This window comes from Nomascus leucogenys, chromosome 9 (assembly GCF_006542625.1).
Source record: "Nomascus leucogenys isolate Asia chromosome 9, Asia_NLE_v1, whole genome shotgun sequence".
In the NCBI taxonomy this organism is placed as follows: domain Eukaryota; kingdom Metazoa; phylum Chordata; class Mammalia; order Primates; family Hylobatidae; genus Nomascus; species Nomascus leucogenys.
In genome coordinates this window covers 96,762,615-96,789,105 of record NC_044389.1, presented here as the reverse complement: position 1 = coordinate 96,789,105, position 26,491 = coordinate 96,762,615, and the positions used below count along the sequence as shown (strand labels likewise).

General features: G+C 39.9%; 1 protein-coding gene and 1 long non-coding RNA gene across 3 annotated transcripts in view; one reads left to right on the top strand and one right to left on the bottom strand.

Annotated features, from left to right (window-relative positions):
- LOC115836729 overlaps positions 1–22,683 on the bottom strand; it is a 25,278-nt gene extending 2,595 nt beyond the window's left edge. The window contains exons 1-2 of the long non-coding RNA XR_004031756.1: positions 22,585–22,683; positions 21,815–21,911 (exon numbers count right to left, since the gene is read on the bottom strand). This is a non-coding gene — a long non-coding RNA (uncharacterized LOC115836729). The remainder of the gene's footprint in view (positions 1–21,814; positions 21,912–22,584) is intronic.
- Positions 1–26,491, top strand: part of CACNB2 (calcium voltage-gated channel auxiliary subunit beta 2) — a 140,230-nt gene extending 113,739 nt beyond the window's left edge. For both annotated transcript variants that reach the window (XM_030819234.1, XM_030819232.1), the window contains exons 7-13: positions 2,631–2,711; positions 3,209–3,267; positions 10,816–10,925; positions 17,412–17,563; positions 19,441–19,536; positions 21,573–21,758; positions 22,621–26,491. In XM_030819234.1, the coding sequence (XP_030675094.1) occupies positions 2,631–2,711; positions 3,209–3,267; positions 10,816–10,925; positions 17,412–17,563; positions 19,441–19,536; positions 21,573–21,758; positions 22,621–23,115 (1,179 nt within the window). In that variant the 3' untranslated portion in view covers positions 23,116–26,491. The remainder of the gene's footprint in view (positions 1–2,630; positions 2,712–3,208; positions 3,268–10,815; positions 10,926–17,411; positions 17,564–19,440; positions 19,537–21,572; positions 21,759–22,620) is intronic.

Here is a 26,491-nt window from a genome sequence, read left to right as displayed (position 1 = left end):
CAACAGTGGGCCCGTCTCTGGGGTCCGATCTTCTTGTTATAGCTAAAGCTTGCAGCCAAGTGACTAACAGTGTCCATCATTCAGAAGCTTAGAAAATCAGCATCGCTAAGACATTCGGGCCTTGACAGAGAAGGAACGTGAGCTAAAACCATGTTTGTCAAGATAGGTTTTTGAAGTTTGCTTACCTTTAAATTCTAAAACTTGAAAAACGTTTATCACAACTTTTTCACTAAATAAATTGAGCAGGCAGGGCGCAATGGCTCACACCTGTAATCCCAGCCCTTTAGGAGGCTGAGACAGGTGAATCACCTGTGGTCAGGAGTTTGAGACCAGCCTGGCCAACATGGTGAAACCTCGTCTCTGCTAAAAATACAAAAAAATTAGCCTGGCATGGTGGCAGGCACCTGTAATCCCAGCTACTTGGGAGGCTGAGGCAGAAGAATTGCTTGAACCTGGAAGGCGGAGATTGCAGTGAGCCGGGACTGTGCCACTGCACTCCAGCCTGGGCAACAGAGCTAGACAACTCTGTCTCCAAAAAAAAATGAAAAATCAAGCTAAATAGGGTTAACAGGAAAGAGTAGATAAAAATGATGGTGTCATTCTTCACAGGGCACAAAGCACCAATATTCCATCAAATAAGGTAATTTCTGTAGCTACCCTATTAAGAAGCTGATTGATTACCAGCAATGGGTGACCCTTTGCTAGTTGGCAGTTATAGATCGAAGGAACCAAAGACCTATCAAACACTGGGCCACTTCAGAATTAAAGTCTTGAGATAAAATTTCTTGGTAGCTATTACTAAAATGCAGGAAATTTACATTCCTAATTTCAACGGTGGAAAAGGTGTTCTTACACCGCATAGTTATAAGGACTTGGCTTCTAAACATTTTCAGTATGATCCCAGGTGGTATAAATGAAATAACTGAAGAAATATGCTTATGATGCCTTCGGCACTGGTATTCATTCTTCTTATGTTATTGATAATGTGGTTAACATCAATGTAGAATTCAAAAACAAAACAACAGCCTGAGATGCAATGAGAAGATTGTTTTCTATGTTTTAGGTTGCTTTTAGAGTGGTGCTTGTGTGGTATGTGTGCTGTCACTGTATTATGTTTGTCTTTTTTTTTTTCTGTTCAAAACTGTATTCTACCTTGATTGTGTCAATTAAAATTTAATTCTGAATGCTAGGTGAAATTTTAGGCAGTGAAATTTGACAGCACAGTCATGGTAATATTTTTCTCCCCTCTGATTATATCGTCTGTGACTACGGGTAAAAGCTCAGATGGAAGCTTTTGAATTTGAAGTGCTTTTTAATTCCCCCCTGAGGCAATGTGAATTCACATGAAGCCAGAAAAGTTTGTAATGGGCAATTTTGAGCAACAATAAAATGTTCTTGAGTGATGGGCAGATGCAAAAATGACATTCATATCTGCACATCAGTGTACTGAATTCTTAAAATCATTTACAGAACATTTTTCTGTTGGTGTGTGTGATTCTCAAGTTATATTTTTTTGACACTCCTTAGCCAGAAAGATTCATATAGCAATGATTTGCTTATCGCAGTGTCTAAGGCCATATTGCTCTTATGCATTTTTTTAAAAAGTCATTTTTGGGTCAATTTAGTATTTTATGCTATCAAAAGAGCCAATTTTAATATAAACCAATTAGCTGTTACCTAATTTTTGGAAAGATGTTATTTAACCATTTTATTTGAAGCAATTAACCTGAAAAGTGTTGATAGTTTTAGAAATTGCTACAAAATTTAGCTGCTTCCCTCTTATTAAAAAGAAAGAAATTACTGCAGAAAGACGTGATTAGTTATCTGACAGAAAACTACTTTTGAGAATCATTAGATATGCACATTGATAATGAACGTTTTGAGACCACTATAGCATGGTTGAATATATGATTATACATTAATCACCTTCCCTTGAAGACACATAAACCTTACCTTTGAAGTACCAAGGTATAGAAACCAAAAAATCCAAAAGCATTAATCACTAAGCTGTGATCAGGGATCATGATTACTGTTTACTAAAATAAGCATGCATGCTCATTTAAACTCTCACAATAAAATAGAATTTTGACAGTAGTGAGAGTTACTATATTTTGAGATTAGGTAAAAAGTGAGAGTTACAGTATTTTGAAATGAGGTTTTACACAGGTAAGACAAACACCTAAGATGCAAAGGTAATGCAGTCTTTCTTTCCTCTCTAATTAACCATGTTAGGTCTAATCACTACAACTCTTTAGAAAATTGAAACGCAGCTGAAAAGCAATATTAACTTCTAGTCAAGCCTAAAGCACCTATCTTGCATGAGGCATGTTTCTCTTTGTTCTATCAACTAGTTTTTGTTCAAAAGCAGCATCTCTTGCTTCAGGAACGAATAGGGCTGAGCATTTCTTGAGATGAGAAAGAAAACTGTAGACAACAGTAACTTGGAACTTTAGGAAAATGAACCCACCAATCTTTGATTGGGTTTATGTAGAAAAGAGGCAAGTGGGGAAAATAAAATGTCTGGAAAGCCAGTGCCTCGTATTACAGAGTTCAGAAAGAGTACCTTATACATAAAATATTTACGTTCTACCTGCCTGTGAAATGTCTAAAAGCCTCTCCTCTCTCTGCAGACAGAGCACACTCCTCCGTATGATGTGGTACCTTCCATGCGACCAGTGGTCCTAGTGGGCCCTTCTCTGAAGGGCTATGAGGTGGGTAGCAGCCTTCCACAGGATGCTTGACTTGCATGCTGAACTTCTTTGTGATGTTGCCTCCTACTCCTGACCCTCTCTCTGAATTTTACAGCTTAAGGAGCCAGTTGTAGAGCTTAGAGAACTCACAGCAGCAAAGCATGTTGTTCTGCAAGCTGTGGTATACACTGCTTCGTCCTTTTCCTGTTTTGTTTACCTGACAGTTGCATTGAAGATTTCTGCTAGCTGCAGTGTACTCAGTCCAGGAAATAGTGTCAAATGGAGACCGACTGAAACCACTTGCAATGTTATTTGTCACTAAAACGTCATGATAAGCTCAGTTTAATTGTCATTGCATCAGAACTCAGAAGCAGAAAAATGCAGCAATCTCGTATTGCTACTCATTCCAAATGTGAAGCTCAGGTTTTCAAGCATTCCTAAGAGAAGTAAAATTGTTTTATTATCATTGGTAATGTTTTTTTTGGTCATATCTTAATTTATTGCTTGCTCAATTGCAGGTCACAGATATGATGCAAAAAGCGCTGTTTGACTTTTTAAAACACAGATTTGAAGGGCGGTGAGTATTTCAGCATACTGGGTTTTGTGGATTTTGTCTTAAAGATGGCAAAACCCTGCTGGGACAGGCGTGTGATTCCAAGAGAATAAGGCCCTCTGATGTCTATATGATGACAAGAAATAAGTTTCACTCAATTTAATCTGATTCAATCAATATTTGTCATATTTGCTTTATACATCCTTAACCCCTGATATCTAGTTCCTGTACCTGCATCCATAAGCTGACCTTGGGCAGGACGCCACTGGCCAGTCTCACCCTCAATTCATGGTCAACTGGCCCTCTATTGCTGCCCAGGCATCGCACTAAATATCCCTCTTCCATTCACTTTTTCTCTTTTCTAAAAGACTCCTGTGCCATCTCCCCCTCCTTAAACCTCTGATAACCCCTTCTCATCTCATGCTTCCCCAGTGAACTTGCTTCCCTGTGTCATTGGGAAAATAGAGGCAAATGGAGGAGAACATCCAGGCATTTCCACAACCCCACCTGTGGAGTTGCATGTTTGCCTGGATGCTCTGTTTTATCTCCAATGACTATGTTCCCAGCAAGGGCCAACCCACCACGTGGGCACTAGATCTCATTCCCCATCCCCTCTCTGCTAGAAGTATCCATACACAGCCGTAATCATCCTTTGCTCTCTCCTCATCAGTATTTCCTGTTCTAATGGAAACTCCACCACCATGTAAAAATGTTACTTCCTCTCACATTTGACCTCATATTACTCTAGGGGTGTCATTTTTTTTCTTTTCTTTACAGGAAGATTCCTTGAAAGAATTGAGTATACTGGCTTTCCTTCCACTTTCTTCAGCCTACCCCAATTATGTTTTCACCCACACCACTCAGCTAAACTAGTCATGTCAAGATCACTGATGACCTTCACATTGCTAAATCCAGGGATAAATTTTCAGCCCTAATCTTACTTGACCGTGAACAATAGTTGACATGGTAGATTATTCCATCCTCTTTGAAATACTTCATTTGCTTGGTTTCTGGAACCACACTTTCCTGGTTTTCCTTCTGTCACACTGACTGCTCCTTTGTCTCCTTTGCTGGTACTTCCTCATCAACTGGAAATCTTGGACAGCCCAGGGCTAAGCTCTATGATGTCTTTGATCTACGTTCCTTTAGTGATTTCTTTCAGCATCAGATTTTTAAATTCCATTCCTTTGCAAGTCTTTCCTCTAAATTCTAGACCCATGTATACAATTGCCTATTCATTATCACTACTAAGCTGTCTAATGGACTTTTCAAATGTAACCTCCCCCAAAACTTACTCCTCCCATGGTCTTCCCTATCTCAATTAATAGCTTCTTCGTCTTCCCGTCCCAAGACCCTTCAGCCCAGGTCATTATCCTTGACTATACTTTCTCTCTTATATTTCACATGCAAATGCTGTTGTCTGTATCTTCAAAATATATTCAGAATCGAAGCCCTTCTCACACATCCTCTGCCACCATTTTGGTCTGAGACATCTTTATCTCTTCCCTGGATCGTTGCAACAGCCTCCCGTTTTGTCTCCTTGCTTCTGTGGTTGTTCCCTTAAAGTCTGTGCTCAGGTCAGCTGCTGCATGACCCTGTTAAGATGTGAGCTAGTGCTCACCACTCCTTTACTCAAAACCATCCAGTGACTTCCTTTTTTCCTCTGAGTAGAAACCGAAGTCCTACAGTGGCCTACATGACCTCCTATGGTCTGTTCTTCCACACGCCCTTACCTAGATTTTCTCTTGCTGCTCTTCCTTTGCTCATTCTCACCCTGCCGTACTTACTCCCTTGCTCTTCTTTGAGTGTTCCAGACAGACGGATTACATGATCACCTCAGGGCCTTGGCACTTTGCGGTTCCTTCTGCTAGGAACACTTTTCCCTCAGATATTCTCCTTGGTATACGTGTGTACATGTATGCACACATACACATGCACACATTTGTTCTGTGTCTCTCCTTTCCCTTTGTTTTCCAGTGCTCTTTTATGTATTTCCAGTACCATTTTTGTTTATTGTCATTCTCCCATAACTAGATGATAAACTCCACGAGGGCAGGGTTTGAGAATGTTTTGTGAACTGTTGTGTTCTCAGTGCCTGGAGCAGTACTCCACCTGAGCAGTGGCCAGATGAATTTTGAATGAACGTCTGCTGCGTACTCTCTGCTAGAGAAATGCGGAGATGGTGAAGCCAGTCTCTGCCTACGAAGAGCTCTCATGGAAACCACAAATTGAAACCTGTAGCAGTAACACTGAATATAAGTAAAAGGGCAACTTGGTATATGCATGCACAAGGTGCAGGTAGCATAAAGGGAGGTGTGATTAACACCAACTTCAGGACGTCCACACCTGGAAGAGTTTTTAAATGGTGCCTAAGATTTGACCAAATGGATTACAGGGAAGAGAAGGGTATGTTCAGCAGATGGTATATAGTGTGTGAAGGCTTTGAGGTATGACACAGCACTACGTGTAAGGCAACTCACACCCAGATCTTAAAGGACCTGGGTAAGGAGTGACTGGTAACAAACCCAAGGGTCATATGTAGTGTGTCACGCCAGTGGGCTTAATCCTTTATTTCTCCTCCTCTTCCCCCTGTCACTATTCGACTTGCCTCAGTAAGTATTTATTGAGTGTATTCTATGTGCCAGGCATTGTGAGGAGCAAAAACAGACAAGGGCCTTGGCTTTGTGGAGCTTAAAGTCTATTGAAAGGCAGTCTTGAATCAAATAATTAATGGGTGCCATCATTGAATGTTAAGCCAGCTCCTGAAGCATCAAAGACATGACTAGAGTCCAAAATGGAAACCTCAAAGTTTAAGAGCAGGTTATTACAGGGGACCTGGAACATACAGGGCTAGTGTATATTTCTGTATTTTTAACCAGATAAATGCAGTGCTTCTCTTCTCCACATTCCTTTCCTCCTCCCATCCTAACAACGCGACTACAATAGATCAGGAGTCCCCAACCCCCGGGTCACAGATCAGTACTGGTGCATGGCCTGCTAGGAGCCACACAGCAGGGGGTGAGTGGTAGGGGAGTGCACAAAGCTTCATCTGTATTTACAGCCACTCCTCATCACTCACACATTACTGCCTGAGCTCAGCCTCTTGTCAGATCAGCAGCAGCATTAGATTCTCATAGGAGCACAAACTCTACTGTGAACTCTGCATGCGAGGGATCTAGGTTACATGCTCCTAAGGACAGTCTAACGCCTGGTGTTCTTTGACTGTCTCCCATCAACCCCAGAAGGGACCATTTAGTTGCAGGAAAACAAGCTCAGGGCTCCCACTGATTCTACATTATGGTGAGTTGTATAATCATTTCATTACATATTCCAATGTAATAATAATAGAAAGAAAGTGCACAATAAATGTAATGTGCCTGAATCATCTCAAAACCATCTCTCCACTCCTACCAAACTGGTCCATGGAAAAGTTGTCTTTAATGAAACTGGTCCCTGGTGCCAAAAAGGTTGGGGACTGCTGCAATAGATAGTATTTGTTGGTTTCAGGATTCTTTTAGATTTCTTACTATGGTACTTTCTTTCTAGACCACACCTACTACTACAACCATTTCTAATTTATATTGACTTTTGGCAGGGGGAGGCAAGGGCAGGAAGGAAACTTTTATAGGAGAACAAGTCTTGTTAGTAGGTGATCAAGCAGGATGGGCATGGTGGCTCATGCCTGTTATCCCAGCACTTTGGGAGGCCGAGGTGGGTGGATCACGAGGTCAGGTGTTCGAGACCAGCTTGGCCAACATGGTGAAACCTCGTCTCTACTAAAGATACGAAAATTAGCTGGGCGTGTTGGCGGGTGCCTGCAGTCCCAGCTACTTGGGAAGCTGAGGCAGGAGAATTGCTTGAACCCGGGAGGTGGACGTTGCAGTGAGCCGAGATCATGCCACTGCACTCCAGCCTGGGCAACAGAGTGAGACTCTGTCTAAAAAAAAAAAAAAAAAAAAGTGATCAGGCAAAGAACAGAGAGAATGAGGAAAATAAAAACTATTATAAGTTTCGAGGTATGAAAAGACTTTATAATCAAGGTCTTCTAATCAAATATTCCTAATTAGATTTTTTAAATTTTCTATATCTTTAAGAAATATTTTTCAGTTTGTGACAGGAAAATAGAACCTTTACCTTGGACCAAGGCTACTAGGCACTGGCCAAGTATAAAAGGCATACCTCTAATCTGCTCCATTTAGGTTTTGTTTCTTTACCCTTGGCTCTGTCATTTATCACAATTTGGAACTGTCAACATGAGCCTGAACACTAAAAAAAATTCTGCTAACAAAGGCACTGTGTTTTCCATGCCTGAGTCAACCTACTGCCCTTTCCTAAATGCCAAAGATGGGGAAATGGGATGGAATTTCCTGGATTACTACTTGTACTTAAACCTGAGTAAGTTTTGAATTTGGAAGACACATTCCAGCCAGAGAGGGTGGATTTTGTACCCATGTTAGAGTGTATCAGCCACCCAGATTGGTTTTATTTAAGAAACAGATAAACAAAATATCTTAAAGTATCTGTTATTTCTAGCCAGAAGTAACTTCCATATGGTCTAATTAATAGACCTGCCTTGACTCATCTTGACTTTTAGAGCTGGGGTTCTATATTCTAGCCCTGTTGTCCCCATTTAACAGTCCTCAGAGGAAGAAATGAGTCCATAAGGCGGAATTTAAAAGCTGTGTACAAATTTAACATTTTTACCCATGGCAAGACATCTAGAGTAACTGAATTATTGACTCTCTTTGCTTTTGGCAAGGGAAGACAGCAATAAAGAATGAAAATTCAACAAAAGTATCAGGTGTGTATGTACATATGACATTCTAAAAGGGAAAAATGAATTATTCCTTAATCATCTATTAAATAAGCTAAATTTATTTTTCAAAAATGTTTAAGCCCAAGAGGAGAAAATAGGAAAGGAAATGTTAGTTATGCAAAAGGTTCTAGGCAGTCAAGAATTCCTTTTTCTTTTCTGAAACCCACTTAAATTCATTTGCAGCGGCCCTGGGGGGTTGTCAGAATCACATTCTGGTTGTTAAGTAGTGTCAGTGTGTCAGATCAAAGAAGAAATAAATCATCCTCCTTCTCCTGTTGTGTGCAATAAAGTAGCCCATTCAAAACTGGATTCACAGTAACCAACTGTGTCATGTGAACAAAGCAATCTTCAGATTCACCTTGTAGGATGGTGACAGGTAAATTAACAAGGAAATTGAGAGCAAGAAGGAAAGCTACCTGGGATAAATTCAGGTTTTTTTTTTTTTTTTCTTCAGTGACTTTCAAAACGTCGGCAATCAGCCCTGAAATGTTTGGAATGCATACTGAATTGCTATAGGGATAAAATATACCATTGCCAGAATCTTCTGCAGGACAATCTTACTAGAAATCAATAATCCTGAGGCTGGGCGCAGTGGCTGTCGCCTGTAATCCCAGCACTTTGGGAGGCTGAGGCAGGCAGATCACTTGAGGCCAGGAGTTTGAGACCAGCCTGGCCAACATGGTGAAACCTGTTTCTACTAAAAGTACAAAAATTAGCTGGGCGCAGTGGTGGGCACCTGTAATCCCAGCTACTCAGGAGGTCGAGGCAGGAGAATCGCCTGAACCCAGGAGACGGAGGGTGCAGTAAGCCAAGATCACGCCATTGCATTCTAGCCTGGGTGACACAGCGAGACTCTGTCTTAAAAAAATAAATAAAATAAAAAGTTGTTTATCTCATGGAAACCACGAGGAAAATACACAAGAAAAAGTACATTAGGCTGGGCGCAGCGGTTCATACCTGTAATCCCAGCACTTCAGGAGGCTAAGAGAGGAGGACTGCTTGAGCTCAGAAGTTTGAGACCAGCCTGGGCAACATAATGAGGCCCTGTTTCAATTAAAAAAAAAAAAATACTAGCTAGTTGTGGTGGCATGCACCTGTAGTCCCAGCTACTCAGGAGGCGGAGCCAGGGGGATCACTTGAACCTGGGATGTTGAGGCTGCAGTGAGCAATGATTACACCATTGCACTCCAGCCTGGGTGACAGTGAGATGCCGTCTGAAAAAAAAAAAAAAAAACACACATTATATGACATAGTTCATTTGACTATTATTTACATAGTTTCAATAAATATTAAATATGGAGCCAGCCAAAATTAATTTGTCTATATGAATCTCTCTGGGACATTCTAGCCTGCTGTAGTCTAGATCTTTCTTTCTGTGCTGGGTGTCATTCTGGAACATTCTGTGTTATATCCTTGGGGATTCCTTTCACCTTTCAGCTACCAAAATTGTACAATGAGGAAAAAGGCTGAAGACTCAACATTCAGAATCCTTTCTTTTCCATCCAGTATTCCCTGCTCCTTTTCTGTATAGGGTGCCCTGGTCAGAGGCCCTCTTGTATTGCCTGCAAGATAACAAATCAAGGGTCTTCTACCACACAGGAAAAGAATTGTCACTTGGCTATTTGATATTGTGAAAGGTCAGTGGAGGGCTGTAACTGAAACAGACTTTTTAACCAAACCTTTTCCCTTTCGCCCCCGCTTCATTCACTACCTTCTTTAGAAATACTGTGAGCCTTCAATTTTGCTTCACAGCTTTTTCCTACTGCTGACTTGAATATTCAGCTTTCTCCAGTGTAAGTCATTTGCTATTTCCAGCTCCCAAATTTTGTTGCTCTCATTTCTACCTTATCTAAATTCATACTCCCAATTCATTATTGTCTCTCATAATACCCTGTATGTTCTTTCCACAACAATCATCATCTTTAATTATTTTCCTTTATTATTTATCTCTGCCACTAGACCATTAGCTATCTGAGGGAAGACTGGTTCTTATTTATTTTTAATGCCTATAACAGCACTGAACTATGGCACAGAGGCTAGGAATATAGGGTCAGGAGTCTGGGTTCAAATCCCAGCTCTCCCACTTAGTAAGTACATACCCTTAGATAAATAATCTGTGAGTCTCATTTTTCATCAGCAACAATGGGATAATAGTAAACGTTTCTCCTAGAGCTTTTTGGATGATTTAGTAATTCACATAAAGTGCTTAGTACTTATCTGACACTTGTAAGCAACCAATAAATGCAATGCAAGGCAGGCGCAGGATAGGGCCGGGCGCAGTGGCTCACACCTGTAATCCCAGCACTTTGGAAGGCCAAGGCAGGCGGATCACTTGAGGCCAGGAATTCGAGACCAGCCTCGATAGTGAAACCCCCTCTCTACTAAAAATACAAAAATTAGCCGGGTGTGGTGGCACACACCTGTAATCCCGGCTACTCCAGAGGCTGAGGCAGGAGAATCACTTGAACCTGGGAGATGGAGATTGCAGTGAGCCGAGAACACGCCACTGCATTGCAGCCTGGGCAGCCTGGGCAAGACTCTGTCTCAAAACAAACAAAAAACAAAGTAAGGCAGGTGCAAGATAAACAAAAATGAATAAGTAAAAAAAAAAAAATGAATAAGTATCCTAACACATATGGTTTGAAAATATGGTCGCTATGTATGTTTCATACTTGGATGAATTTGGGGCATACACTTCTATCCCCTTTGATTAGACCAATAACCTTAAGGTCTTCTGTGACTTTTTTCTCCAACAGGATATCCATCACAAGGGTCACCGCTGACATCTCGCTTGCCAAACGCTCAGTATTAAACAATCCCAGTAAGCATGCAATAATAGAAAGATCCAACACAAGGTCAAGCTTAGGTAAGTCTGTGCAATGAGCTTAAGCTTTTTAAACTCTCCTCTCCCGATGTTGATGATGAGAAGATCTAACAAGATGATAATTCCATGTGTCACAGAGTATAGAAAAAACAGGTGTGTGCTGCCAGTAGCTGTTGCTATGGTCTGACTGATTTCATGGTGTGGAAGGATTTGTTATGATAGTTTCAAGTTAAGAATTCCACAGGCTGTCAGAATTAATGTTTTGGTTGTCGTTTGTTTTCACTAACGTGAGCTTTGGTGTCTGCAGACTCTAAGATCTCCTGGCTTTGCATCAGTGTTACCATGAGCAAGTTTATTAATCTTTTGAAGGTTCCATTTCCTCATCCTAAAAAAGAAATAACTACCTCGTAGAATCATTGCAAGGAGTAAACATGATGTGTGCTCAATAAATGATAGCCATTATTATCCTAGATATTCCTTAATTCCTGCTGTATATCAATAATGAAATCATTCTCAGGAGAGTATAATTTGTGGGTGTGGAAATTGGTAAAGGATGAAGTCAATTCCTGGCTATATTTATTGATAGATAACGATATGTTTATTTGTAAAAACAGTGTAGGGAGTTATTGTGTTTACAGGGGTGGTATGTGGATACTGCTTATTAACATGTACCGAATTGATCACATTGAGACCCTTCAGCTGCTATTTAATCTTTTTGGTATGTGCTTGGAGTTTTAGGTTAATCACTGTTACACATGTTGCTTATTGGATGGTTAGGTTTCTGTTTTTATAAAGTAAACTTTCTGAGAGTTGTGTCAGATCTTTGAGCTTAGTTTTTCTCTGTTTATAGGTTAGATATACAAATCCTCTGAGAGGCTGGTTTCTAACATAGAAGTTCTTCATTTACTCTGAAGTATGATTATATAAATAATAGAAAAAATATTATAAATAATAAGCTTTATCTGTTGGCAATGAGCATGATACATTATAGAACTCAGTTTTGTTTGTCACCTAACAACCCTTCATTGGCAAAACTTCAGTAACAGGTTTAGAAATATATTTGAGGAAAAAATGTAATCATGTGTTTTGCTTATAGCAATTCCTTTTTATGTCCTTATGTGTCACAGTTAAAACTCTTTCCACACATCATCTGATGCTCACAAGAATTACTTTTTATTTTAACTTTTTTGAGAGAGGGTCGCACTCTGTTACCCAGGCTGGAGTACAGTGGTGTGGATCATGGCTCACTGCACCTTGACCTCATGAGCTCAATCAAACCTCCCACCTCAGCCTCCTATCTGGGACTACAGGCACATGCCACTACATCGGGCTAATTTTTTGTAGAGATGGAGTCTCACTGTGTTGGCCAGGTTGGTCTCGAATTCCCAGGCTCCCTAAATCCTCCTGCCTTGGCCTCCTAAAGTGCCAGGACTATAGGTATGAGCCACTGCACCTGGCCAAGAATTATTATAAAATGCTCATTTCATAAATTAAACTGAATTAACAAAGTCAAGTAATTTTTGAGACTCATCAGTGGAATCAATTAGGTAACAGATTTCTTTAGATTGCCAAGATATTTTTACAACTACTGATTATACATTGTTTTTAAATGAATCTTCCAGTCTATGTATTTCATTGAGCATACACTAGATACCAAATATCATGTGAAAGCCCGCGAATAAAAAAATAAACTGATGAAGCTCCTTCCCTCAAGGAGCTGGGTGTAGCCATAAGGCGAATTGGTGAAGAGCCTGTTGAGATAGAGGGCGATGAGCAAAGTGGTCCAGCCATGAACTGGCTGCCAAAGAGCTGATGCTGCAGAAGGCACAGGGAAAGGCTTTCCCAGGGAGCTGATCCTGAGCTGAGACTTGAAGCTGACAGGATTTAGCCAAGAAAAAAGGGAGAGGAGTGGAGAGGGTGATAGTGATTCGAGACAGTGAAAGCCACAACAGGCTTCTGAAAAACATAGGTGCTTCATTTAAGCTAAAATACATGGTTTTAAAAACAAGGACATGGGAGATGACACCAGAGGGAGAGGCAGGGGTAAGACATGAAAAGGTTGGAGCTTATTTGTATTAGTCTGTTTTCAGGAAAAAATGTGATCATGTTTTGCTTATAGCAATTTCCTTTTTATGTCCTTATCTGTCACACTTAAAACTCTTTCCACACATCATTTGACGCTCACAAGAATTACTGCTAATAAAGACATACCCGAGACTGGGTAAGAGGTTTAATGGAATCACAGTTCCAAATAGCTAGTGAGGCCTCACAATCATGGTAGACAGCGAAGGAGGAGCAAAGTCACATCTTACATGGCAGCAGGCAAGAGAGAGCATATGCAGGGGAACTCCCCTTTATGAAACCATTAGATCTCAGGAGACTCATTCACTATCAGGAGAACTGCATGGGAAAGACCAACTCCCATGATTCAATTACCCCCCACCAGGTCCCTCCTATGACAAGTGGGAATTATGGGAGCTACAATTCAAGATGAGATTTGGGTGGGCACAGCCAAACCATATCATTATTCTTAAGGTGGTAGGGGACCATGTACAGACTGGAGGCATTCATTCATTTAGCAAATACTTGAGTACCAACCATGTGCCAGGCATTATTTTGGTGCCCAGGGACACAAAAGTAAAGGACACAAAGTCCTCTTTCTCATAGTGTTTATTTTACAGGAAGACATGGACAAAATCTTGTATAGACAGACAGACAGAGATGGTTGGTCAGTGGTTGAGAATTGTAAAAGCAGCAGCAGACCAAGGAGTAAAGAGTGAGCCAAAGAGGAGGCTGTAATTTTATTATAATAAAATGCAAAAAGTACAAAAATGCAAAAAAAAAAAAATGCAGTTGGGCAAACCAACTGCATCTACCACCAAACCCATTTTATAATAAAGTGTAGAGTATCTCATGTAATGTACTGAATACTAAAAGTGAAAAACAGAATGGTTGTATGGGGACTCAAAGTTCGGTTCCTACTGTATGTATATTGCTTTCACACTCTATAAAGTTGAAAAATCTTTAAGTCAAACCATCATAAGTCATGGACTGTCTGCACTTACTGTAGGCCAAGTACTGCAATAACTGTAATGGAAGCTTTGCATGTGGATTTATTTAGTCCTCATTTCCGTAATATAGATAAGAATACTTAGGTTCTAAGAGGTTCAATGTGTTACCCAGTGACCATACAGCTCTATGAAGCGATGACACTTCATTTCTGCCCCCCAAGCCCCTTTGATATGTGGCAGTGGGAACAGAGAGGCAGAATTTACTGAGCCTGGGGAGACAGGTGGTTAGAGAAGGTTTGTACAGATTTTTTGCCAGATAAGGTGGGCACTGGTCAAAATTAAGAGTTTTGTGTGTAGTAATTATGAAAATGGCATTGGAATTACATATATGGCATTAAATAACTCATACTAGAGCTACCTCCAGGTCTTATTAATTCCTAACTGACCACTTAGGTGTCCCTCAACACTAGCCGCAATGAAAATAACCATCTCCACTCTGTTATTACCGTATTATAACATAAACCTCCTAAATAAGTTAACTTCTGTTGTTTGTTAACTAACTTTTAAGTTCCTATCACCCAGGTATTAAGACTAGTACTCATCAGTTATTTTTCCTGACTCTCTTCCTCCTCCCACCCTGATAGGCCCCAGTGTGTGTCGTTACCCTCTATGTGTCCATGTGTTCTCATCATTTAGCTCCCACTTACAAGTGAGAACATGTGGCATTTCGTTTTCTGTTCCTGCATTAGTTTGCTATGGTTAATGTCCTTCAGCTCCATCCACATCTCTCCAAAGGACATGATCTTGTTCTTTTTTATGGCTGCATAGTATTCCATGGTGTATATGTACTGTGTTTTCTTTATCCACTCCATCATTGATGGCCCTTTAGGTTGATTCCACATCTTTGCTATTGTGAATAGTGCTGCAGTGAACATATATGTGCATGTATCTTTATAATAGAATGATTTCTATTTCTTTGGGTATATACCCAGTAGTGGGATTGCTGGGTCAAATGGTATTCCTATCTTTACGTCTTTCTTTGAGGAACTGCCATACTGTCTTCCACAATGGTTTAACTAATTTACACTCCCATCAACAGTGTATAAGTGTTCCTTTTTCTCCACAACCTCAACAGCATCTGTTATTTTTTGACTTTCTAATAACAGCCATTCTAACTGGTGGGAGATGGTATCTCATTGTGGCTTGATTTGCATTTCTCTAATAATCAGTGTTGTAGCTTCTCTTATCTTAGAGGAAACATTGATTGTTCTTGGTGTTGTTTATAGATATTAGAGATATAAAGCATAAAGGTGTTCTTCATTTTTCAGTTTAATTCAGTGGGTATAAGAAACTGTGGGATGTGGGGAGATGAGGAAGGCTTGCCCCCTCTTCAAGATGCTGAGCTGCATTCTTTCATTAGCTAGGACAACTGGAAAGAATCAAATTGACTTTCAGTTTCAGAAACGAACATTGGGGAAATTTCTGACATTTCTTTATTAGAGTAAATTCTGAGCATGATATGCTCTGTCAAAGGAAAATTCCTAGCATGGATACATCCCTTTTTAAAAGCATCATTTTTACTTTGAAGTCAAAACTATTATCAGAATTTGTCATTGATCTTTAAGGTTGTATCTACTAATACGGTGTTGCACCAGTATTCTGAAAGTCCACTTTAAAATATTTTTAAAATCTTTCCCTTTAATTAAAGGAGTGTAAAGTATGTATGTAAGGCTACCAGAAATATCTTTATATATGTATATATATTAAAACATGTTAATATATTGACATAATAGAAATAATATCCATATATATAATATATTTTAAGGCTATCCAGGTTTTATACAATGAGCACATATTAAGGCTGGGCGCAGTGGCTCACACCTGTAATGCCAGCAGTTTGGAAGGCTGAGGCGGGAGATCACTTGAGGTCAGGAGTTTGAGACCAGCCTGGCCAACATGGTGAAACCCCATCTCTACTAAAAATACAAAACACAAGCTGGGCCTGGTGGCACATGCCTGTAATTCCAGCTATGTGGGAGGCTGAGGCGAGAGAATCGCTTGAACTGAGGAGGTGGAGGAGGTTGTGGTGAGCCAAGACTGCGCCACTGCACTCCAGCCTGGGAGACAGAGAGAGACTCTGTCTCAAAAAAAACAAAAAAACAAAAACCCCACATATTAAACTTACAATCAATAAAAATAGTGCTCAAACCTTTAAAAGCAAGGGGTTACATGCGATGCTGTGACTGTCTGAACACTTAGCAGATGAAACAAAGATGAAAATCTCTGATCAGATTTCTTAATGCCCACAATAAATATTAATTTAGGTTGTAACTTGACTGGGATTCAGTGGCCCAATGTTATTTTAAAGCTAGTATCTCATGTAGTTTGGGCCCTGATTTTTTAAACATGTCTAGGCAAACAAAAAGACTCAAGTCATAACATATTGTGAGGCAGATGGATTACTGACCAGAGAGTTACCTTTTCTTCAATAATCTACTAGTTAAAATTACCTCCAGGAAGCTTCTGGCATGAATCGAACCGCCTAAGAGGAATTAAAAGGTAATTGTAAATCCACATTTGCTGGCATAAAAGTCTCATGGAATTCAACCTCCACGACTGCAGTGGGAACTGAAAGCTGTGTACTAGGCTTTATAGACCTATGCTGCCTAGTAATAGTAGCTTCTGGCTACTTACTAAATTTTAAAAATTTACATGCCTGTTCAAGTGCTTAGTAGCCCATTAGCTCCTGCCACACTGGACCACATACAGAGAATATTTCCCTCATTGCAGAAAATTCTGTCAGACAGTCCTGTTTTTGAGTCTTTCTTTGGAGATCATGGAACAGATGAACTGAATGTAATTTTCTTGGAGTTCGACTAGATATTTAAATGTTTTGTGATAAGTTTCTATAAATTTTATACTTTAGATTTCTGTAGTGCTGCCTCTGAAAACTGCCCTTTTCAAACATGACTACTTTGGTTGGAAAATATGAGGTATGTTTTTGGATAAGTTTGTTACTGGTGCCATTCACATCTTTCCTGTTTTATTTTGTATTTCATCTCGTTAACATATCTAGACGGCATACAGGTGACATGTAAACACAGATCAGCCCATGCACCGAAAGGAAAACTTGTCATGGTTGCTAGTGCAAAGTGGTCTGCAATGAACACACAGAAGATATCTCAAGGTTCTTATTTTACAGCAGTTTTATGAAATGATTTCATAGAGTGGAAGCACAAAGAATGTCAGCAGAGAGCTAAAAATTTCCACAATCCAAGTATTATACTAAAAGTAAATTCTGTAGCCGGTTGAGAGAAAATCCTTAAATCCTAATGATGTGTGGAGAAAGATCCCTTTCCAAAAGGATAAATTACTGTTGTAAATTTTTATCAATTCTATTGCCTATAAGCATTAACATAATGGCTGACCTACTCACCTTTCTGTTGAAGAAACAGTATACCATTTTACTTTATCTTAAAAATACTGCACTTCAGCTGAGCTGTTTCACCCTTCACAGCGGAAGTCCAGAGTGAAATTGAAAGGATTTTTGAACTTGCAAGAACACTGCAATTGGTGGTCCTTGATGCGGATACGATTAATCATCCAGCTCAACTCAGTAAAACCTCCTTGGCCCCTATTATAGTATATGTAAAGATTTCTTCTCCTAAGGTAAGTAGGATTGCTACTGTTTGCTCTATAATCAAACTTTCCTAAAATGTATTTTATGTTCTGCTTTCTATAATTAGGCTATTGTAATAGGCTTTATGATGTATAGGGAATTTGAAGAGACATGATAGTCAAGAATTTTTAAATTGATATAGTTTCATGGCTTAGAACAGCTGTTTTCAAAGTGTGGTCCATGGATCCGTGGAGAGTGCTGAGACACTTTTAGAGGGTCCATTTGGTCAAAACTACTTCCACGATAATACTAAGACATTATTTGCGATTTTCACTGTTTTGACATTTGCATGGCTGATACAAAAGCAATGGTGGGTAAAACTGCGGGCGTCTAAGCATAAATCAAGACTGGTATCAAAGTACCAGCAGTTACTGTATTCACCACCACCATGCTTTCGCAGTTTAAGGGGAAAAAAAGCCAATTTCACTTAATGTCCTGATAAAGTACTAAAGTTTATTACTTTTATTAAGTCTTGACTTTTAATATTCAGTGTAATAAAACAAAGTACACACAAAGCTCCTGCTGCATACCAAAAAGTAAGGACAAGCACTGATTTGATTGATTGAGCTGTGAACGAAACTAGCCATGTTTTTCATAGAATACCATTTTTATTTCAAACAACAACTGACAGGCTATGCTTATTCAGACTTGGTGTAGCAGATATTTTCTTGGACAAAATAACCCTGTCACTTAAAGGAGAACAGCATATGTTGCCAATGATAAAACTCAAGCTTTCAGACAACAATCAGAATTTTAGAAAACTTGTATCCACCTTTAAGAACTTGCAAGCTTCCCAATAAAGATTTCTCTGAGATCAATGGTAATATTAGTGAATATGATGTTTTAATACTGTATAATGAAATCTGTCAACATTTGGAAGATCTGAAGTTAGTGAACCATTATTGTTTGTATGATCAATGAATAATTTCAAGACAGACCAATGGAACGTCATGGAAAATTTCACTGCAGGTTTCAGATTCCACATAACAAATAGTCTTTAAGGAACTACCATTTGTTGAGTTTTAGTGTAGTATCAAAGAAGATGACTATACTAAATTGTTTCTCCTTTTCTCCATTACAAATCTGTAGGAGGTTGGATTTTCTTCACATATTTCAACCAAAAACAAGACACTGCAGCAGGTTGGCTGTAGAAGCAAACAGGAGACTGAAGTTGTCTTTTATGAAGCCAGCCAGCCATTAGAGAGATTTGTAAAAAATGTAGCTATTTTTATTAAAAAAATTTGGCTGGGCACAGTGGCTCATGCCTGTAATCCCAGCACTCTGGTAGGCTGAGGCAGGAGGATCATGAGGTGAGGAGAGCAAGACCATCCTGGCTAACACAGTGAAACCCCGTCTCTACTACAAATACAAAAAAATTAGCCGGGCATGGTGGCGGGCGCCTGTAGTCCCAGCTACTCGGGAGGCTGAGGCAGGAGAATGGCATGAACCTGGGAGGCGGAGCTTACAGTGAGCCGAGATCGTGCCACTGCACTCCAGCCTGGGCAACAGAGCAAAACTCCATCTCAAAAAAACAAAAAAACAAACAAAAAAAATATATATAAACCTGTATCAGATTTATTGTGAATTTTTAAATAAATGTTTTAATAGTTTTCCATTTTAGCTTGTTTAAAGAGGTTGTGGGACAAAACGTTTGAGAGCTGCTAGCTTAGAGAAAAGAATGAGTGCTTAAAGCTTGCAACTGTGATTTATGTTAACATGTTAATTTTGCAGATAATCTTATAGCTCCATCTATTATAAGCCCCTTGTGCTGTATATAAAAAGGCCCCAGAGAAAGGAGTCAGTAATGTACCTTGTACTTTACCTGGATGTAGTTATTACTCTGTTAAAAACTCATTATCTTTTACAGGTTTTACAAAGGTTAATAAAATCTCGAGGGAAATCTCAAGCTAAACACCTCAACGTCCAGATGGTAGCAGCTGATAAACTGGCTCAGTGTCCTCCAGTAAGTTATCTCTATATACAGCATAATCCAGTTACAGATATTTATTACAGATATCAGACCTGTTTTTTTTTTTTTTTTTTTTTTTTTGAGACAAGGTCTTGCTCTGTTGCCCATGTTGGGAGTGCAGTGGTATGGTCTTAGCTCACTGCACCCCTGAACTCCTGGGCTCAAGTGATCCTCTTGCTTCAGCCTTCCAAGCAGCTGAGACTATAGGTGCATGCCACCATGATCGACTAACTTTTTTTTTCCCCCTGTAGAGGTGGGGTCTTGCTATGTTGCCCAGGCTGGTCTAGAACTCCTGGCCTGAAGTGATCCTCCTGCTTTGGCCTTCCAAAGTGCTAGGATTACAGGCATGAGCCGCCATGCCTGGCCAGAACTGGCATTATATTTTGGAAAAAACAACAAAAAAAAAACAAACAAAAAAAACAGGGAAGAGAATCCTCATCACTTAAAGTGGTATTCATTCCAAAGTAAACTGTCCTCCCTCCTTCCATGATCATGTGTTTTGAGCACAAGTAATCCAAATGATGATCATAGCTTACCAAAAGCTTCAGTACATCCTGCAGTAACTTCACTTTGTTAATATCTAACACAAGATCCCGGTTCCAAAAATTTGGCTTGTATGATGAGTCTATTTGTGTATGAGTCTATTTGTAGTTGGTATATTATTCATTTCTGATCATAGGGAGCAAGTTGTCTGCTCTTAATAACTAACTGTCTGAGACATTTATTTTCACATGGTCTCAAATCAATTTCTAAGTAATAAGTTACCTAGATTCTCACTTGTCGTCTGTGCTTTACATGCAATGCCTTGGGGCTATAGAGCTTTCCTAGGTTTAGTTTTGGAGGCAGGGTCTTGCTCTGTTGCCCAGGCAGGAGTGCAATGGTGGCCTCTCAGCTCACTATTGCAACCTGTGCCTCCCGAGCTCAAGTGATCCTCCCACCTCGGCCCTCAAAGTAGTTAGGACTACAGGCACACGCCACCATGCCCTGCTAATTTTTGTATTTTTAGTAGAGATGGGGCTTTGCCATGTTGCCCAGGCTGGTCTCAAACTCCTGACCTCAAGTGATCCATTCACCTTGGCCTCCCAAAGTGCTAGGATTACAGGCATGAGCCACTGCACCAGGCTTTTTTTTTTTTCTTTTTAAGCATAGCCATTTCAGGGTCTATACATATTCAATTGCTTAATGTATGTTAAAATTTATAATAAACACTTAAAAAATCTTTTGAAAAGTGACATTTTTTTCTTCTCTACTGAACTACTGTGAGGTTTGGACAATGTCAAATTATCATTGGTTTCAGCTGCTTCTGCCAAATTTCACATCCTAATCTTACCTTATTAATTTGTAAATTCAGATTTCATAATCTTGGGCCGGGCATAGTGGCTCATACCTGTAATCCCAGCACTTTGGGTGGCCGAGGCGGGCGAATCACTTGAGGCCAGGAGTTCGACACCAGCCTGGCCAACATGGCAAAACCCCATCTCTACTAAAAATACAAAAATTAGCCGGGCTTGGTGGTAGGCACCTGTAACCCCAGCTACTTGAGAGGCTGAGGCAGGAAAATCACCTGAACCCGGGAGGCCAAGGTTGCAGTGAACCAAGATCAGGCCACTGCACTCCAGCCTGGGCAACAGAGTGAGACTCTGTCTCAAAAAGAAAAAGAAAAAAGATTTCATGATCTTGATGTCAAGAATAGGCTTCTTCCTATTCTGTTCAAATATATATACATCTCTTTTCTACCGTAGTATCCATGCCTTTTTTCATTGCTGATAGACAACTTTTCTATGCTGCCATGCCCTTAACAACTGTTACCTTTCTGGCCATTATTAGTTAAGCATTCAATGCCCTCAACAATGATTCGAGGTAGTCAGACACTTGCTAACTAAATAAAAAAGAGATAGTAGCAGCACTTATAGAAGCAGGAGCAAGTACAAAGGGGTGCAGTTCATGAGCCCCTTCCTCCTCTTATGGAGGTGGGAAGGCGGTGAAAACTGGGCTGGCGTCAATGTGGTCTGGAATGTCTGCCTCTGCAGGAGTTGTTCGATGTGATCTTGGATGAGAACCAGCTTGAGGATGCCTGTGAGCACCTTGCCGACTATCTGGAGGCCTACTGGAAGGCCACCCATCCTCCCAGCAGCAGCCTCCCCAACCCTCTCCTTAGCCGTACATTAGCCACTTCAAGTCTGCCTCTTAGCCCCACCCTAGCCTCTAATTCACAGGTAAGGGGAGTTTTTATATATATCTATATATACAATCTTTATAGAAAAAAGGTTACCTATGGTGACACCTCTAGGATCCAAGCCCAGTAGCCTGCTTGGGGCTTGTTCTAGTATATTAACTCAAAGCAAGTCCAGCATGAGCTGTGTATGTACCTGTAATAAAGAAAAGCACCATCAACAGAATATACTGGGAACATACACAGACTATAGAAACTTTCTAAACTGTAGCATAGACTGTGGAAGCGGATGACCTAGATTCAAATCCTGGCTGCACCTCTTACCACTTGTGGGGCAGATAACCTGGGGCAAATTTCTTAACTGTTCTTACCTCAGGAATAATAATGGCAACCTGTCCAAGAGGCTGCTGGAATTAATAATCTCATGAGATGATCTTATAGGGCTGTTGTATTAATGAGTGAGTTATTATATACAAAAGGTCTAGAACAGTGCCTGTCCCATATTGTATCATTGTATCATGTAAGCATTTGCTATTTTTAATATTCTCACAGTCAAGCAGAGGTTGTTAAGTTTACACCCCTGTATAGAAAAATCTCAGGGACCTACATCTGTATTTGAGCCACAGAAGAATATATAAAAGAACATTTTCCCTGCTTTTTTTTTTTTTTTTTAAAGGAAAAGGTTACCATGGGCACTGTTCTAGGCACTTACAAAAAGTCCAATTATTAATATAGTGTAAGCCTTATAAATGCCACTGGATGTTACCAGAGGGATGAAGCTAGGTTAGACTTCATTTCAGCTTTTCGGATGCTAAAAAAGGACTCCGCTTGAATGCGCTTGCTCTGGGACATGTTTTTTACACACTGACCTTGGTTAACGCCTGGTGTGCTCCTTTTGCTGCCAGGGTTCTCAAGGTGATCAAAGGACTGATCGCTCCGCTCCTATCCGTTCTGCTTCTCAAGCTGAAGAAGAACCTAGTGTGGAACCAGTCAAGAAATCCCAGCACCGCTCTTCCTCCTCAGCCCCACACCACAACCATCGCAGTGGGACAAGTCGCGGCCTCTCCAGGCAAGAGACATTTGACTCGGAAACCCAGGAGAGTCGAGACTCTGCCTACGTAGAGCCAAAGGAAGATTATTCTCATGACCACGTGGACCACTATGCCTCACACCGTGACCACAACCACAGAGACGAGACCCACGGGAGCAGTGACCACAGACACAGGGAGTCTCGGCACCGTTCCCGAGACGTGGATCGAGAGCAGGACCACAACGAGTGCAACAAGCAGCGCAGCCGTCATAAATCCAAGGATCGCTACTGTGAGAAGGATGGAGAAGTGATATCAAAAAAACGGAATGAGGCTGGGGAGTGGAACAGGGATGTTTACATCCGCCAATGACTTTTGCCCTTTTGTGTTTTTTCTTTTTCTTTTTTTTTGAAGTCTTGTATAACAGCATCCCCAAAACAATGTCTTTGGGGTCTACACGGCAATCATATGTGATCTGTCTTGTAATATTTTGTATTGCTGTTGCTTGAATAGCAATAGCATGGATAGAGTATTAAGATACTTTTTCTTTTGTAAGTGCTACATAAATTGGCCTGGTACGGCTGCAGTCCTCTGGTTGTATACCGGACTCTTCAAAAACTGTTTTGGGTAGCTGCCACTTGAACAAAATCTGTTGCCACCCAGGTGATGTTAGTGTTTTAAGAAATGTAGTTGATGTATCCAACAAGCCAGAATCAGCACAGATAAAAATTGGAATTTCTTGTTTCTCCAGATTTTTAATACGCAGGCACCTGATTTGCATATTCATTCATGGACCACTGTTTCTTGCTTGTACCTCTGGCTGACTAAATTTGGGGACAGATTCAGTCTTGCCTTACACAAAGGGGATCATAAAGTTAGAATCTATTTTCTATGTACTAGTACTGTGTACTGTATAGACAGTTTGTAAATGTTATTTCTGCAAACACCTTCTTATTATATATAATATATATATATATATCAGTTTGATCACACTATTTTAGAGTCTTAATGCCAAGTCAGCAGATTTGCTTTATGAATTACAGGGACTAGAAATGCCCACATTCAGGAAATTTGTAATAACATTGTCTAGACACCTATCCTCATTCTAGTAGAAAGTGTGTACATACTGTAAATATGTGTGATTGCTTGACTTGAAAAGGTTTGAATTCTGAATGTTATACCATCCTTGTAAGTTGTCTGTAATTTTCACCATAAATTATGGTAAATATAAAACTCCAGAGGTTGTTCTACTCCATACAGTTCACACTGATTGTGACACATTCTTAGTAGCTAGTGTCTGTTCTAGTCACTGCACTGGAGTCTACGAGCCGGAACTCGCTATATGCATGTGTGTGTGTCCGTATGTAAGAAAGAGTGTGCACAAGTGACTGAATGGTTGAGATGAATTGGAATGCTGAAGACTAATGAAGAAACTAGAGACTGATATCGAGCATTCTGCCCACCTGGCTCTGTATTTAATTGTGCTGTATGTTGCTTTAATAACCCATTGAGCAGTCAGGGAATGTGAGTAAGCTTGCTGCCAAAGGTAACTAGGAAAGAATTCATCTGCTGCCTCCTTGTTTTTGCTCCTAGAGAGTAAAAATACAGGCAATTTTTACTGTGAGTGTTTCACTGGAAATGTACAATCTTTGTGTGTTAGGGTATTTGTTTTAGTAAGAAATGTTTACACAGCTTGTGGAATTATTTCGTGGGAAAATAAATTTTTATAACTTCTCCCACTTCATTTTCTAACCTTGCCTATTGTTCCTGTTGTTTACCTCCCAGTTACCTATCATTCCTCCCCACCACCGACTCCAGCAGGTTCACTGTCAGAACCCAGAAGTGCTTCTTATAACCAAAGTTTCTGTTCTTCAGAAGAAATCAGGGCAAAATGGGGTGACTTGAAGTGAATAAAATGTTAAGAATATTATCCTACATAAGACATCTACATGGAAGGGGAACCTTGAAGACATTATCTCCATGCCTCAATTACACTGCTGTAAGAAGCTTACAATGTCATCATTTTTAAGGCTAAGACCTTTTCCGTGTCTCAAGTGTATATTTTGTCCAGTTATAACTGGATGGTAAGACAGTTATTAAGAGTGCAAGTACCTGGCACTTGAAGTTAGTCCCAGGAAAATGCCTGTGTATAATTACCTAACTTCAGATCTGCACATTAACTTATTTAACAAAATAAATCAGCCGGGCACGGTGGCTCATGCCTGTAATCCCAGCAATTTGGGAGGCCAAGGCGGGTGGATCACCTGAGGTCAGGAGTTCGAGACCAGCCTGGCCAATGTGGCGAAACCCCGTCTCTACTAAAAATATAAAAAATTAGCCAGGTGTGGTGGTGCACACCTGCAATCCCAGCTACTTGGGAGGCTGAGGCAGGAGAATTGCTTGAACCCAGGAGGTGGAGGCTGCAGTGAGCGAAGATCACACCACTGTACTCCAGCCTGGGTAACAGAGTGAGACTCCATCTCAAAAAAAAAAAAAACAAAACAAAACTATTCAGCAAAATTATAGTTATAAAATCTGCTTTGTTTTGCTTCCTTGATTATCCCAAGTTCTTGCCAAATATTCTTAGCCTTTTATAAGTAAAACTGTTTTACATTTAACTCCTTATTTCCCTTACCCCCAAGAAAACACAATATTAAAAATGATTAAGCTGGGGTGGTGGAGTATACCTGTAGACCCAGCTACTTGGGAGGCTGAGATAGGAGGATCCCTTGAGCCCAGGAGGTGGAGGCTGCAGTGAGCCGTGACTGTACCACTGCACTCCACTGCACTGGTGTCTAAAAAAAGAAAATAAAAATTAGTTACATATATAATGTTTTATCAGCTTATATATGAAAAAATTTCCCTCAGTTAATTAGCTCTACACTGTTTACATGAATTTATTTACTGAGTATAAAAACAGTAGTCATAACAAACTTGACAATTCTTACATTGGTAGGAAACCACATTCTAATTAAAATTGCTTTTATAAAATATTTCTGATAAAACTTTTGTCATGGTAAGAGATTCACAATTACTAGTTCAATCCTTTATTATTTCATCCCAATTAATGATTTTGGAATATTTAAATTCTTGAAACAGCTAGTATTTATCTTACTTGCTATCATTAATCCCTTTCAAAAAAAGTGTGGTGAGAGTTTCCATCTTATTTTGTATCTAGATTCTTAGCTTGCACTTTACTGTAGAACATATTAGTGCAAATCAGAATATTCCTCAAGAAACTAGCTTGAAGGATTTGACATAAGAGCAGCTATATGTGAAAAGCTGTATAGTGGACATATGTGTAAACTGTGTAGTAAATCTGTAAATGAGGAAATAATCCCAAGGGCAATGGGATATTTACTGACCTGTGGAATGTAAAGTTACAGTCTTTTCACACAAAAAAGGCTTAACCTTAACCTACTCAGTTGTAGAACCATGATTTTTGTAGTCAACCTAGAAAATGCTGGAAATGTATTTAATAGTTTGTTTTTTTTTTTTTTTTTGGTCATATCCATTTCAGTCTTTCCTATGCTCTTTCTCTACTGCTCATTTAAGTTACTGTTACAAAAAGGTGCTGCTAAATGTAGGATGTCTTAGTCATGTTGTAATTTGGGACAATGCCACATTTTTAACATGGTCTGCTATGCATTCCTGTTAAACATTCACTGTCAGCTACACTGAACTGTCTAACAAACCTGGTTTAAAGTAATTCATATAAAACAAATAAAGAGCTGGCTTCTGCACTGTT